This window comes from Haliotis rubra, unplaced genomic scaffold, assembly GCF_003918875.1.
Source record: "Haliotis rubra isolate DU_JTF1 unplaced genomic scaffold, ASM391887v1 Scf887, whole genome shotgun sequence".
Lineage (NCBI taxonomy): Eukaryota > Metazoa > Mollusca > Gastropoda > Lepetellida > Haliotidae > Haliotis > Haliotis rubra.
Window position 1 is genome coordinate 305685 of NW_025767620.1, and position 17079 is coordinate 322763.

At 43.8% G+C, this 17079-nt stretch overlaps 1 protein-coding gene across 1 annotated transcript in view; it reads right to left on the reverse strand.

Annotated features, from left to right (window-relative positions):
• The window catches only part of LOC124263513 (protein downstream neighbor of son homolog), a 29592-nt gene that overhangs the window by 11559 nt on the left and 954 nt on the right, over positions 1-17079 (reverse strand). Inside the window, 3 exon segments of the mRNA XM_046698174.1 lie at positions 3522-3637; positions 4837-5082; positions 13498-13659. Of these exon segments, the coding sequence (XP_046554130.1) occupies positions 3522-3637; positions 4837-5082; positions 13498-13659 (524 nt within the window).

A 17079-nucleotide genomic window follows, 5' to 3' on the forward strand; every position in this document is an offset into this window, starting at 1 on the left:
ACACATGAAGATCGCCTACCCTGATGTGCGGAGCCAGAAAGAGTTGGAGAGAACGACGTTGAAGTTGACCCCTGAGATTGAAAGCCTGGGCCGATGTCAATAAACCCAGAAGCTCTTGCCATTGACGAAGAGTCCTGGGTCATCACAGCGCAAGGGGAACTAACTGCTTGATCTTGTTGAAACGTTCCTTGGAATAAAGACTTTGTTGAGCTCAGTGTTGAACACCGCCCATAAACCGCTGGTGGCGTGTGGGGACTAGTTCCGATTTCCGCACGTTCATGAGCCACCCTAATTGGCAAAGTAGCTGAATCATGAAATTCATGTGATGAAAAAGCAATAGAGCATGATCAGTCTGTGCCTGAATGCCAAACGGGAGGACACGCCCCAGGTAATGGGTGCCCTCGAAGATGAAGCGAAGAAACTTGCGGTGTTCCGGGCAGATTGGCACATGAAGGTAGGCATCTTGTAAGTGAAGGCTGATCACATAATCACCCGGTTGATCACAGTTTTCAGCACAACTGAAACCATCCGGAAATAAGGAGGTTGTTGCAAAAACATCTCCTTGAAAATCTTCATGTTGAAGATAAGGCGTAACTTGTCGGAGTCCTTCTGATGGACCAGGAATATGGGAGAATAGAATCCCGGATCGGGGACTCTACCAGAGTTTCTATGGTGGACCGTAGGACTGCAGTCTGATGAGCGGGATATCAGACTGCAGTCCTAGAGTGAGGTTGATCCGGAAGAACAGTCAGAGGCGGGTTGCTGATCAACGGGAGTCGAAACCCCCTGGGGTCAGAGTTGTGAAAACGTAAGGGTCACCCAAAATGATGCAATTTTGGGCATAAGTCCCCAGGCTTCTGCCTACCAGGGAATCCACTACCAGTACGACTGGGGGCGGAAGGTCCCAATCTGGCTGTGATGTCTACAAGTCATTGTTAACCAGCTCCCGACGCAGAGGGATGGTCAGGTCTGGTGGTTGATCGGGAAGCCGTGAAGGAGAGGCGCTGGCGATCTTAACGACCTCTGGAAAAGCCTTTCCAACGAAAGGAGCTGTCAGGCTCCGATCGGAGGTCCAGGTTGTTAGGGATGTATCTGGCTGGTTGACGCTGTCGCAGAGAATCTTCCACCTGCAACCATTGGAATTTCAACAGCTCGATCGAGACCTGTAGGTGGGCATCCTGCCAGACCCTGGTAGCTATGTCATGAATAGCACCACTGAACATAGATCTGCCAGACCAAGTATGACGAAAGAAGTCAGTGCAGAATCTGTCCATCCCAGGACGACAAATGTAGAGGTCCCTTGCGTCTAACCGCTGTTAAATACAGCTGATCAATGGTCTGAAACTGCTCCTGCACCAGAACCATTGACGCCTGAATAAATGCTGGGGGGGGGGGGAGAGAGGTCGCATGAGACACAGACATGGCTACCGCTTCCGCTGCTGTTAACACCATGTTAAAAGGAGCCAAAATCTTCCTTACAGCGCCATCCAAATGAGACAATTCCCTGTCTTCAACCAAGAAGGGGGAGTATGTACGCTGTTTAGTCCCCAGTAAAGGGATGTCGTCATCCACGGGGGATGATGTACATGGGCAGAAGCAAGATGAAATTGAGACATAGCAAATCCATCTTTGACCTTCACCCAGAGAAGCCGCCAGCTGAATGCAGGAACGAGGAGAAAAAGTAATAGAGCTCATATCAAAGCAGGTGAGAAGGTCCGATGGCGATCTGCTCCGAGATAAGTGTAGATTGTCTGCAATCCAGGTTAACAACTGGGGCGTCTCAACCGCATCCACGCTTGTATCAGACGTTGAGATACAATGACACGCAGGAGAAGGCGTGGCCGAGGGAAGTGCTTCATCCAAAGACGGAGCCGACACGGTCCTAGGACCAGCCGACTGTAACACAGGAACTGAGGGGTTCTGACCCAGCCCCGAAGCCACCGCTCTAACTATGGAATCAAAGTTGAAGGGTTGGGGTGCAGTAACATCTGAAGACGGATTCGAAGACATCGGAAGAATCGGTCTAGAAGTAGATGAATACGTAGTCACAGGCACTGATCTAGTGTCGGGTATAGGAGGATGAAGCGATGGAGCAAAAGGGAGCGCCGAACATCCCAAAGGTTGAGCCAAAGACGTAGCCTTAAGCGGCGCATTGGACATAAGCCTAACTGGTTGAAAGCGTCGCACTGGAAAGGGGCCCAGATCCAACAAAGAAGGTGTACCAGAGGATAACCCAGTAACAAAAGGAAGCGGTCCAAAGGAGCCGATGGATGAGATAGTTGACTAGACTGAAGCGACGCAATTGGGTAGGAAACATAAGGCATCGATGTTGTAGCATGAGACCCTGCAGTGTGTGGAAGTGTTGGACCATATGAAAGCGGTGCATGGGAGGAAAGCAGCGTTCCGTAAGCAAGTGTGTGGTGTTGAAAACGCCATACTGGATATGACCAATGCTCCGGTAGACAGTGTAGGAGGGTAGAGACCAGACCAACGCATAGAGAAAAAGCGCCGAACTAGATGAAAGCGGCACATTCGAGTGAACGCTCTGACTAAGCACACACACTGCAGGCGTGGGAAGCGTAGTACCCATCCCAAGCGGCGCACTGGAAACAATCGGAGGGCCCGTCGTAAAAACAAGTGCCTGGGAAATTGTAACTAATGCTGAAGGTCGAGACTGCGATGGAGAAGTAGTTAAAACTACCACTCTCGGGGAGAAACAGCCTGTGTAGTGACGAAATTCGATGTTTGAGGGCGAAAAAGTCGACGCAAATTTTCACTCAGATATGAATCATAAGACACCTCTAAAAAATCTTCGTCTGGTGATGGTGATTTATATTGTCTAACAGCCACTTTAGTACGGCGGTCCGTCTTAGCATGTTTGGTAGATGAAGGGCCCTCAGAAGGTCTACGTCGATCTCTATCTGCCATTCTTCTAGATCCAACCCGTCAATAAGCCGAGAAATCATCGTCGTCCAGGTGAGCACAAAAAGAATAACGGTGCAACTAGTCACACCATCCCACGCAATCCACACACAAAGTATGTGGATCGGCGGCTGAAAAGTTGTGCTTGCATTTCTCACAATGTTTCCATTTACGTGAAGAACTTCGATTAGAATTGCCCATGATAAAGCAATCAAATTCTGTTGTCTAACTGAGGGAACAGCACACGTCCACTCAGTGTAGCGACAGCAATGGGATGTCACGTGATCATCTGAGCGATTCTGCACACTTTTTAGAGATGATTGACAGGTCATGCTATCGGAGTGGGGGCAGAGGTCAGGTGGGTCAGAGGCCGTAAAGATTTGATTCAACTTAGCCTACAGCACGTTTCCACACATGGGTCGTAGAAGAAGAAGAGATGTGCATACCGTGCGATAGGATAAGTTTAAAAATTTGCTTTGAACAGTATTACATTTCTATCATTGACACAGCATCAGCTTGTGTGAAGAAAGCAGTGACACTGATAGTGATCAGCAGATCTGGCCCATCTGTGTAAGAGAATGGCTATGTCTGCAGGCTACCTGATCTTCTGTTCTGCTACAATGCGTGGGAAGGGCTTGATCCAGGGGATGCTGGGATGCACCCAATACAGGCAGCAGCTGTGGAAAGCTGAGGTGCGATCAGCATCACTGTGCCACTGACAACAAACAACATCACAAATTAATAACTTCCAGTAATGTCATCCTAGTTTGTGATTATTGGGAAGTAAGTGCTGTGGTTTCCAGATCTTGAACACTTGAAACTGAAGAAACTAAACATATAGGATGTATAACAGACTTAGAAACTGTCATCTCATCGTAATACAGATTACATTTAGCTGAGGACCTGTTATTCTATTTCTTCTGGGAGAAATGTTCCCAGCGTCCTCTTCACAGTTTCCTATTAGCAATCCTGTTAGATCCCTAAAGGGCAGGTTAACAGTCTGCTATTATCAGGAGATCCCTACAGGGCAGGTTAACAGTCTGCTATTAGCGGGAGATCCCTACAGGTTAACAGTCTGCTATTATCAGGAGATCCATACAGGGCAGGTTAACAGTCTGCTATTAGCGGGAGATCCCTACAGGTTAACAGTCTACTATTATCAGGAGATCCATACAGGGCAGGTTAACAGTCTGCTATTATCAGGAGATCCATACAGGGCAGGTTAACAGTCTACTATTAGTGGGAGATCCCTACAGGGCAGGTTAACAGTCTACTATTATCAGGAGATCCATACAGGGCAGGTTAACAGTCTGCTATTATCAGGAGATCCATACAGGGCAGGTTAACAGTCTACTATTAGTGGGAGATCCCTACAGGTTAACAGTCTGCTATTATCAGGAAATCCATACAGGGCAGGTTAACAGTCTGCTATTATCAGGAAATCCCTACAAGGCAGATTAACAGTCTGCTATTAGCGAGAGATCCATACAGGGCAGATTAACAGTCTACTATAAGGGGGAGATCCATACAGGGCAGGTTAACAGTCTGCTATTATCAGGAAATCCCTACAAGGCAGATTAACAGTCTGCTATTAGCGAGAGATCCATACAGGGCAGATTAACAGTCTACTATTATCAGGAGATCCATACAGGGCAGGTTAACAGTCTTCTATTATCAGGAGATCCATACAGGGCAGGTTAACAGTTTGCTATTATCAGGAGATCCATACAGGGCAGGTTAACAGTCTACTATTATCAGGAGATCCATACAGGGGAGGTTAACAGTCTACTATTAGTGGGAGATCCATACAGGGCAGGTTAACAGTCTACTATTAGCGGGAGAAGGCTGCAAGGCAGGTTAACAATTTCCTGTTTGCCAGGAATCCCTGCAGGGAAGGTGTTGTTGATGGAGTACCTGTTGCTGCCCCTGCACATGCTGGCTGAGAGCCCGTGCCTCCTCACTCATCTTCAGTTGGGTACACCATGCCAGAGATGCCTTCGACACAATCCTCATCTTCACCTTCAGGCTCCAGTCTAGTGGCAGGTGCTTGTGACACTGTACCCTGGGGTGTGGGGAGTTTGTCTTCATGGTGGGCTGGTCAGCAACTAACTCTGACAACTCAGTGTCATGCAGTTGCTCATTCCTATTGACTGCATGTGCCTGAAAAATGTTAATAATCAATGTAATCATGATTTGATACTATCAAAAGACAAGTATACACAAACCGCAGCTACAAACAACTTCTTTGAGTGGCATTTTAGAAGCTGGGAAGTACAATATAGACAAACTTATGGATATAACTTCTTTATTGCAAGAGTGTGACGGGTTTTTTTGGTACCCAGAGGGAAAAAGTCATGAGACTACAACCCTCTTCGTCTAACAGCTTGGGCAATACGGGTAATAATAATCAAGATTGTTTGGGTGCTTCGAACATGCATTGTGCATGGTGCAATGCACATGATAAATGGACTATAATCATTATGATATGTTGAAATTGGGTACCTGAAATTCAACCTGCTGTATTGTAAAATTTTAACTATAAATATGTAATTTTCTGAGTAAAATTGATATTTTATACTTATCCTGACTCATGTATTATTGCTTGTCTCCTTCCCTTCCCGAACGTTAGTGGAACACTTGTATCTCCTTTTTGAAGCTCCCTTCAATAAAGCAGACGTAAAATCACTACTCACCATGAGTTGTCTTCCTCTCAGTTTTGGCGGGAAAACGGCGCCACCCGTCTTCCCACGCTTCACTCTCTCCGAATAGCTAGCCCGACACTTCGATTTACAGGGAAATCCAAAGTGCCTAGCGGGGAGGTTGGGAGGGCTTACCCCATGAGTCAGGATAAGTATAAAATATCAATTTTACTCAGAAAATTACATATTTTTCCTTATCCTGACTCATGTATTATTGCTTGGTGGTGGGACAAGCCACTTCTGGATTCCAATTAGTGATTTACGTCTTGCATACCCCCTATGGGAACTTCCTGGTAGCACTTCAATTTACTGCTAGGCTCTGCTGCTGCTGTAACCCTTTACTTCCAGCTTTCTCTGATGGGGGACCACAATTGTTAACTTTTGGTCCTTGCTTCTGTTAACATTTTTATGTGGATTTTGCAACTCCATCTCTTGATGCAAGCATCAAGTGGAGAAGCGACCCTTTTATGTACGAGTACGTCCTTACAAGTACTGGGTCTTATCACTTATGCTAGTCTGTCTTAGACGTGCATATGGACTCTAAAGCTGTAACTCTCCTGAGTGTAGGCTTTTGCAAGTCATGTGATAAAAGGGCTGGAGACTCCGTCTCAGCCTTTGTGGAACTGTCAATTGTTGTGCTACAACAAGTGGGCCGAAATGGTGAATGCCAGAGACGTCCTCGGTGGCGATGTCTCTCAGGTAGTGGTTGGCAAACACCATGTCCGATTTCCAGAAGCAGCCCTCCATTATCGTTGTGATAGAGCAATTCCCATGTAGAGCGAGTGTTGGCCTTAAAGAGCTCTAATTTCATGTGGATTGGAGGCTCTTGGAGGATCAAGTCCTGCTGCTTTGTAGGCCCGTAGTATGACAGTTCTCATCCATATTGATATCGTAGTGCGAGAGATCTCCGTCTGTGTCGCTGTCGATATTGGGATGAAAAAACGCTTGAATTTTCGTCTCCTGGTCCTAGACCTTTGTAGGTAGACTTTCAATGCTCTTACTGGGCATAAGGATAGGTCCTGTGTATCCTGTGGCCCAAGGACTGATGATAGTGCTTGGATGTGGAATTGTCTGTCCGGTTGACCTGGCAGTGGATTCTTTGCTATAAAGTCCCATCTCAGTCCCCATATGCACGATGTTTCGATTTTCGTCAAATCGTGTCCTCTTGAAGTCTAGAGCATGTATTTCCGACATCCTTGCTGCTGTTGCTAAGGCGATCAGGAATAGAGTTTTCTGCGTCAAGAACTCAAAAGATGTCCTATCTAATGGTTCATAAGCGTCACTGGTGAGATGCCGTAGAACTATGTTCAGGTCCCGAGCCGGAGCTTTAAATCTCTGTTGTTGGTCCTCCAGTTTAAAAGAGCGTAGTAAGGCCAGTAACTCTGGTACCTTAGTCAGTTTTACACTTGTCCTCATAGTGATAACTGAGCTCAGTGCCGCTAGGTTTGTTGAGAGTGTTGACCCTTTCAACCGCTTCGTTTGTCTTAGGTGACAAAGATAGTCCGCCACTTGAGGGTGTGTCGCATTTATGGCTGTGAAGCCTGTTTTCAAAGCGTAGGTCTCGAAGCTTCGCCATTTATCGTCGTACAAGTTGGGTGTTGACTTGCGTAAAGCTAGCGTGACTGCTTTCGCTGCTCTGGCCGAATATCCTCTCTTATTCAAGCACGCCTTGATACGCTCCACGCATGTAGCCGGAACACCTGTGGGTTGCCGTGTGCTTCCTTGTGTGTGGATGTACTAGCAAGTTAAGTTCGTCCACTCTGGTAGTTGCAGTTGAGGCGGTCCTAGTTCTTGTATGAGAATGGGGAACCATATTCTCGCTGGCCAGTAAGGCGCGACCAAAATCAGTTGCAGGTTCTTCGTCTGTATGATTTTCTGCAACACTTTCGGTATTAGAGCTGGTGGTGGGAACGCGTAAGCGTTTAGTCCTTCCTAAGAGATGCTTAGAGCATCTGTTGCCCATGCTCGTGGATCTGGTATTGGAGAGACGAATGTTACCAGTTGATTGTTGAATCTTGTGGCAAAGAGGTCTATTAGTGGCGCTCCTATCTCTTGTATGATCTGTTTGAAGATCTCTGGATGTAGCATCCATTCTGTTGGGGATGGCTGCGTTGGCCGAGATAGTGCGTTGGCCGAGATAGTGCGTCTGCTATCACATTCTTGGCTCCTGGGATGTGTCATGCTTTTATGTGGATGTTCAGATTGTCTATTATGCTGAACAGTTGAAAGCAGAGGTTCAGAAGGTTCGCCGACCTTGTTGATCCTTGTCTGTTTATGTAGAACGCCACTGTGGAGTTGTCCGTGTGTACCGTTAGATGAGCATTCTTTAAAATGCTGGTCCAGTGGAGTATGGCGTTTATCACTGCTTTCATTTCCAGCATGTTGATGTGCAGATCTTTCTCGTCTATTGTCCATTTCCCAGCTGACACTTCGTTGTCGAGGTGTGCTCCCCAACCTTGGAGAGATGCGTCCACATAGAGATGCGTCTTGCACTTCGGCTCTGCTAAGTAGGTGCCTCCGCAAACATTCGATCTCTGAGTCCACCATATTAGATATGGTTTTAGTCTGTCCGGGAGTCCGAAGGGGTCCGGATCGCCCAGATGTACATTCACGAAGACCTGTAGTGGGCGTAGTTGTAATCTCCCTCTGCGCGTCATATCCTGTGCTGATGTGAGGAGACCCAACAGGCTCTGCCACTGTCGTAGTGGCCACGGAGAGAGTAGAGCTTGCGATACCATCTGTTGTATCTCTAGCCACTATGATAAAGTTGTTTAATGATGACTACACACACTAGTGTACAACTTGGTGAGAACGATCTATGCCCAAGGAAAGTAGAACGAAGTTGTAACCAATACATCCTTATTTACTATTTACAAGGTAACTTGAACTTCGTATGCGAAGGGTGCCCCAATCTGCCGATGATAGTTGCTGCACCAGGACCAAAGAAAGGTCCAAACTGGTGGAGACCCTGTACATCAGTCACTGAGATGCCTCGTAGATAGCGGGAAGTGAAGACTGTTTCAGATTTCAAAAACACCCCTCCATGATTGATGGTAGTTGCTGTGAAGAACCATCGTGGAATCCAAGGCCCGAGTCTCATGAGGGTTCGATGTGGCTGCAGGGGAAAAACCAGCTAAGGTGTAGGCCTGCAGGATAGTTGACTGCATCCAAAAGGTCAAGACAGTACAGGAGACTTCCACCGATGATGCTGTAGGTAACGGGATGGAGAGATGTTAGCGGAGTCTGCGACGCTCTTGTGAAGCAACCAATGTATATTCTCAAAGCTCTCACTGGGCAAAGAGAAAGGTTCAAGTATGGTCGACAAATATGGAATGTTAAATAGCCTTTCTGGTTGTCCCAGCAGTTGATTTTTCACAATGAAATCCTAGAGAAGGCCCAGAAAAACTTTGCCATGTCTCTTCTCAAACCATACCTGGTTCACATGCAATGCCTAGAGTTCTGATATACGAGCAGCAGTGGCCAAGGCTACCGGGAAGTATGTCTTGAAGGTCAGTTGATCCAAGGGCTCATAGTCATCGGAAACTAGGTGTTGTAGAACAATCGACTAATCCCAAGCCGGGGAACAGAACTTCTTAGACTGGTCCACCAGTATATAAGAGCGTAGGAGAGACTAGAGTTCCGACACAGTCGAGATCTTGTTCCCCGTAGTTGTCGGTATTACAGAGTTAATGGCTGCTAGGTAGCTTGCCAGGGTAGAAGCCTTTAGCTTCTTAGATAAGCGCAATTGTTGAAGGTATTCAGTGATCTCATTGGCTGAAGCTGTAATGGGAGACAGAATATCATGCACTCTGCAATAACTTCAAATTTCCGTCCACTTATCATTGTAGAGAGATCTAGTGGAGGTACCATGGGCTGAAGTAATAGCCAAAGCTACTCATCTGGAGTATCCCTTGACGATTAGAATCTTTGTAAATGCGCCAGGCGTGAAAGCGGAACGTCTGTCGAGATCCATGTTGTTGGTCTGAATGAGGATGGGTTAACACATTGCCTCTGTTGGGTAGAGCTACTGGCGGAGGATCGGTGAGAAGTAACAGGTCGACGAACCAACTTCGAGCTGGTCAATAAGGCGTGACCAAAAGCAGTGTTATCTTCTTGGTGGACCATAGCTTTTGTAGTACCTGAGGTAGAAGGGCTGGTGGTGGAAACATGTAAGCATTTAGGTATTTCCCTGATATGGTGAGAGCGTCTTGATCCCACGCCAGTGGGTCTGGGATAGGTAAAACGAATCTGGGTAGCTGATTGTTGAACCTGGTTGCAAAGAGGTCGACTTGGGGATGCGCGAGTGGGAGACAAACGTATTGGAAGATCTGTGGATGTATCATCTCTGGATGTGGTCGGAATACCATAGAGAACTGCCTTGAACTTGAGTTCAATGTGATGTTCGTTGATGTGAGGAGATTGCTCTTCTAGTGACCACAGCCCTGCCGCTTGATGCTCACGAAGGTGAGCTCCCCAACCTTGGAGTGACGCGTCCATGAACAGGTGATGAGTGGGGTTGAACAGTGTCAAACAAACTCCTCCACAATAGTTCGATACATCAAGCCACCAAGAGATATGTGGATGGAGTGACGAAAGTAGACTAGATATTCTATAGTGCTAGTATCCAGTTTAGTAACTGCTCTGAAGCATTATGTTTCGGTGCAAAAGTGGGTTTTCAGCTGAAAAGTAATCGGGTTGCATTTTGACATTGCTGAAGCTTGTTAGACAAGGTGTTTCAGGATACCGTACAGCAATGCATTGCAGTAAACCAGGTGCAACAACACATAGAGACTAGAGTGGCAGCAGTCTTTACATTCAGGAATCTTCCTACTTGGCTGATGTTTCTGATGTTATAGAGTGTAATTTTACAGACTTTTGAAATGTGAGATTCTGCACTTAGAGATAAGTCAAAGGCAAAACCGAGGATGCGTGCTTTGAGAAAGTTTGTGGTCATCCACACCTTGATATTGTCCACGCATAGCATTATGCAATCGAAAGCATTCTGGACCGACAGGGTCTCTGATGGTTTGAATGCTAGATAAAGCTGAGGATCATCATCATAAATGTGGAATGACAGATGATGTACCCTTGCAATGTCCCATATGAGTCCACTGATTGCAGTAAGCTGAGAAGCTCCTGCCATTGACGTAATGACCTCTCATGAGACAGCACTAGAGGCACCAAAATGTTGTATCTTGGTACATCTGTCCTGGGGAACAAACATCTTGTCAAGATGTGTGTCGAAGATGGCCCCAATGAATTGTAGACGCTGTGTTGAAATCAACTCTGATTTCTTGATGTTGACAATCCATCCCAGTTGGTGAAGTAGTTGGGTGGTGAATCGTGGATGAGGCTCTTGAGAGGCATTTAGAAATAAAAACGCAAATATTATGGATGTCAACTCCTTCTTTATTGTATGTCACAACGGTTCAGGGCTATTCCTTGCCCCTTCATCAGGTGAATTGCATTTTACTTGAATCGGAGATGTCGATGGAGGACCTGAGGGTCTGCCTGGGCTTGAATGCAGTCGTCGATGTAAGCCTCAAAGACAATGCCCCAGCAACGAAGGAATGGGGTTCGTATTGCGGGTAAATAGCCACAGGGCCATAGAAATGGCAAATGGGAGTACACTCCACTGATAATGAATGCCTTGGAAAACAAAGCGCAGAGACTTCGATAATCTGGCAAAATCGGGACATGCAGGAACATGTCCTGCAAGTCAAGCTGATCATAATGTCTCCTGGTTTCAAGATCAGGCACAGAAGAGCCCACTGTGCTCCATCATGGAAGAGGAAGATCATCAAGTTTTCTTGGTTGGTCTGTCTTTCTCAGATGTCTTGGTGCAGAGGTAACATGTTCATCCGACTTGAAATGGGAGTCTCTATCCGTGAGGCGTCTGGTCCTCGGCTTTCTTGCAGACTGAGGAAGGTTTAGTCGTCAAGCTCCTAGCAATAGCTGCACCTATCAATGCATGAAGGGTGAAGGTCGGACTTGGAGAAAACATTCTTGCATTAAGGAATGGTTTTCCTCTTCCTTGACGAAGAATGATGCTTTCCCATTGTGACAAAGTATTAAACGGAAGTCACTTCAGTGACAGTAGTACAGTACGTCTGCACAGCTGCGTGACAAGAAAGAGACCGGAAGGGCGTGCTGCATGCTTCACAGAGGTTTCAGGATTCCAGGAAAGGAAGCAGTGGGGCATGTTCAGGCCAATAGTACAAGAGAGGCCAAACACTTCATTAGCATTTAGTTTCCACTCAGCTGTCGATTCATGAGAAAGAAAGAGTGTACAAATCGTGGGAAAGGATAAGTTTTCAAAATTTAACATTTTATGCACTTTAGATGTATTTTGAAAAGAAATATTCTTAAGAACACCACCAATTCAATGCACCATTTAATAAAGATTTCAGAGTCTGAATAATAAAACAAGAAAAAATTGTGTCCAGGGACACAGATGGCCCCGCTGACATTCATAAGACATATATAGATCAATAATTGAACAAAATTCACGAACAAGTTCAATAAACATCTATGCAACTAGGACATGCACACATTTCGAGTTTCAATGAAACACATGTATAAGCTTAATCAATTCTGTTGAGCAGTTTTTGTGGAGAAGTTGATAGACTTCATCCCCTATAACACTATATTCAGAGAGAAATTCAACAAAATTTATTCAAGTTTAAACGGCATTAAAATTGGAAAAATAAATAAAATCTAAAATCAAAATATGAGATGCACACCTTTAGAGTCCCTATAAAGCACATGTGTAATCTAAATGAATTCCATAAAGTAGTTTTTGAGGAGAAGTGGATAACGTACACCCCCTGTTGTATGGGACGAACTGGATGAATAGAACCAAATTCAACTAAGTTCAAACATCTGTAGAAGTGACAAAATGAAGAAATTGGATGAACAAGGTATGAGATGCACACCTTTAGAGTTCCAATGAAACACACGTAGAAGCTCAATCAATTCTGTTGAGCAGCTTTTGTGGAGAAGTGGAAAGACTTCACCCCCTACAACACTATATTCAGAGAGAAATTCAACAAAATTGACCTAAGTTCAAACGGCATTAAAATTGAAGAAATGAATAAAATACAAAATCAAAATATGAGATGCACGCCTTTAGAGTCCCTATAAAGCACATGTGTAATCTAAAAGAATTCCATAAAGTAGTTTTTGAGGAGATGTGGATAACGTACACCCCCTGTTGGATGGAACGAACACTGGCTGAATAGAACAAAATTCAACTAAGTTCAAACATCTGTAAAAGTGACAAAAGTAAGAAATTGCATAAAAAATTATGAAATGCACACCTTTAGAGTCCCTACAAAAGACATGTAGAAGTTCATTCAATTCTGTTGAGCAGTTTTTGTGGAGAAGTGGATAGACTTCATCCCCTATTACACTCTCATCATAGAGAAATTCAGCAAAATGTACCTAAGTTCAAATGTCTCTAAACTTACAAAAAAACCCAATAAAATAGAAAAACAAAATATGAGATGCACACCATTAGAGTCCCAAGAAAGCCCATGTATAAGTTCATTGAATTCCACAGAGTGGTTATGGTGGAGAAGTGGATAGAATACATTCCCTGTTTCGTACGGACGGACAGAAGGACAGACGGACGGACACCGAGGGTAACCCTATATGCCCCTGCCATATATGGCGGGGGCATAAAAACTTAATGGTTAAATGAGCGCTAAAAATACTGAACAGACATTTCTGTAAACAATAAATAAAACAAGAGAGAGCACACAACCCTGAGGGGCTCCTGTGGATGTGAAGGTAAAAAATATAGATCATTATTTGCTCTGTGGGCAAACTGAAGTGGATCAAGTAAATGTCCTGTCAATATGCATTTCATACATACAGATGTTAGTTTCACAGCACATCTTCTGGGTGATCCCTCGCTTGTCTGCCACTTCTGCTCATCTTGAAAGTTAGCCAGGCTTCTCTCTCCATCACCGCCGTCGGACGTAGCATGTGGATTGTGGCTGCTACCGTCCTCACAAATCGATGCATCATTCTCTCTCTACAACACATTTCATCAAGACTGTACAATGGAGAGTGAGGTCAAATGCATAAGTAGCTAACTACATTCTGCGCGTACAAGTTACATCGTACCTGGTTTAAGTTATTGCCCCAATCCTGATATTTCAGATATATCAATACAATTTGTCCTCATTATCAATACTGTTACAACTTAGGAACTGCAATAAATGTTATACTTTAATTTGTAGAAAGCATGAAACTTAAAAACTGATTAAAATATGTGTTGGTTTTCATCAAGTTACATTGACTGTGATCAGTCATTAATTCAGAGAGGTGACGTGATTAACCCACAGACCACCATAATAAAAAGAAAACATCATCCCATGAGAACTGTTGAGGAAATTATGTCGAGAATGCTAGGTGCCAAGCTGTTCACTGTTCTTGACGCAGAGTCTGGATTTTGGCTGATTCAACTTGATGAAAGCAGTTAAAGGTTGTGTACCTTCAATACCCTGTTCGGCAGATACCGATTCACTTGACTGCCTTTCGGAGTGAATTTTGCCGCCGGAGGTATTTCAGGGAACAATGTCACAGATGCTGGAAGGTTTGTCAGGCACAGAATGTATTGTTGGTGACATTTTGGTGTGGGGTACAGACGTACAGAATACAGCAGGGCTCCAGATAATATTTCAACATTAGGTGTACGTACTCCTTAATTTTTCAATATAGGAGTACTGGAAAATCTTAAGAGTACATATAGAGTACTGACTGGGAGTTAATGGTGTATCAGTAATCTTGTGTTTCGTTTCGTATATGCACCACAATTTTGCTACTCTTGTGTAAACAGGTCAATAAACAATAATACAATACTTTTTCAGATAAATATGTCTGTAAATGATTCTAAGACCGTACACCATTGCTGTGGTGCGTATCTGCTACGTTGTTTATATTATTTCCTACCGTATCTTGCATATTTTTTATCCGTACATACGCTGATACGGCCCTTATCTGGAGCCCTGATACAGTCAAGTGGTCTGAAATTCAATGTAAAAAAATGCAAGCTGAGAATGACGGAGGTTGCATATGTAGGGCATCTTCTGGGACTGAAGCCAGATCCTGAAAATGTGGAAGCTATTCGAGAAATGCTGGAGCCTGAAAACAAAACAGATCTGATGAAATTCCTCGGTATGATACAGTATCTGGGAAAGTTCATACCAAATCTCTCCAGTGAAACTGCAGCTCTACGAGAGTTATTGCCAAAAGACATTGCATGGCACTGGGAAGAAAGGCAGGGAACACGAATTTGAAACAAAGGGTGACAGAGACTCCAGTACCACAGTACCTGGATGTACTGTAGCATTCCAGATTGCCACATCAAATGACTCACATCTACAACAGCTGAAATCTGTGATTCTGTGCGGATGGCCAGAAAACAGAAATGATGTTCCACAAGTGCGAGAGACTACTTGAATATTCGTGATGAACTAACAGTTGTTGACGACCTCATCTTCAAAGCCCACAAAGTTGTAGTTCCTACAACACTTCAAACAGAGATGTTAAACGGAATTCATGATGCTCATTTCGTGTGACTAAGGGCATACTCAGAGCCAAAGATGTAATCTTCTGGCTAGGAATGACTGTTCAAACTGAAGAATTTGTATCACGATGTAATCTGAAACAAGCATTGAAAAGCCATGAAATTCCTGATAGACTGTGGGCCAAAGTCGCAGCCGACATGTTTATGTACAAGAACACTGACTATCTGTAGTGTGTAGACTATTTCTCAAAGTACCCTGAAATTGTGAAATTGTCTGACCTATCCAGTAAAACGACAATCACAGCAGCAACATCTATATTTGCCCATCACGGATAACGAACCACAGTTTGCGAGTGCAGAGTTTTGTAACTTTGGTCTATAATGGGACCTCGAACACACAACATTAAGTCCGGCATACCTACAATCAAACGGACAAGCTGTGCAGACAGTTCAGACAGTACAGAAACACACCAGTTGACATGGTCAACCTATCTCCAGATCAAATGTTAATGAATAGGTGCCCGAAGAGTCGATTACCTGTGTCCCATGCTTTGCTGAAACCTCAGATACAGGACCAGAAACAGCTACAGAATCATCTGAAAGCATGTTAGGACCAGCAAAAGTACTACTACGACAGCGGTAGTAGAGAGTTACCTCCCTTGACTCCCGGGCAACACGTCAGGATTCAAGAAAAGCAGTCATGGAAACCTGGAGTTGTCAAATCAGTTGATGATTCATCAGTCCTACAATGTAACGACATCAGATGCAAGACAGTATTGACGACTTTGCCACCATCTGCGTACAACTACTGCGAATCCAACAGCTCAGCTAAGTTAAAACTGTGAAGAGACTGTGAACTGTCTGATACAGATAATGAATCTGAGACTACAGACACTGTCTGTAACCAAACTACTAGTTCCTGACAGAAAATCAACATGCCAGAATGATACTGAGGGTGATATTGAGAACTATGGTGGAAAGTGCTCCATGAAAAGAAAGATGATATGTGTAAATGTTGAATTTCAGATTAAACAAGTTGAACTGTGTTAATTGCTAGAAAGCATATTTCATTATTTCTTTCAAAGTTTGAAGAAGTTAAAGAGTTTATCTTCTAAGTCTGCAAATTCATTTTCATGCACTGTTAAAATTTAAAGAAAATATGAGTCATTCTCAATATTTGTGCATATTTATGTTATATGATTGTACCCGACAAACTTAAGTCAAAATCAATAAATTTTTTATGGTAACTAATTTATCTCAATTTATTCTACACTTTACAGTAACAAACTTTGGAAAAAAATACTTTTATATTTATTTTAAAACCCCAAAACCACCCAATTTTCATGTGTCACAACTCCAGTGGCTGATGTGCAAGTTGTTGTTTTTTTGTCTTTTTCATGTTTTTCAAAAGGCATTTTTAAACATATCATAATTAATGATGCCACAGCTACATGCTTGGCGTGGTTTGTCATGACTGTCAAACACGGACACAAAACAATCATTTTTCTGAATTTTATCGCAGAAAAGGTGTGAACAAAATGATATCTGAGATTTTTGCATGTCATGGTGGCTGCCGCTGAAACCAATTAATTTTGTGAAGCCAAACAACACCTACAATCCGTTTGACTTCATTTGTGACCGATGAATTACTAACACAAAATCCGAATAAATGCAACAAAACCAAATTTTGCACACTCACATGAAATCGACAGACCAACTCTGATGATTTGTTTCATAATTTTGGACACCGGATAAAAATGTACATTTTTTGCCTACATGAAATATGCATGAATTTTGAGAATGACTCATATATGTTCATGGACTTTGAAGAAATTTGGATTGTAAGAATTGGATATAATAATGAATTGAACTTAATAATGAATATATAATTGAGTTTATGTGAATTTGGTAATTCAAGTTCCA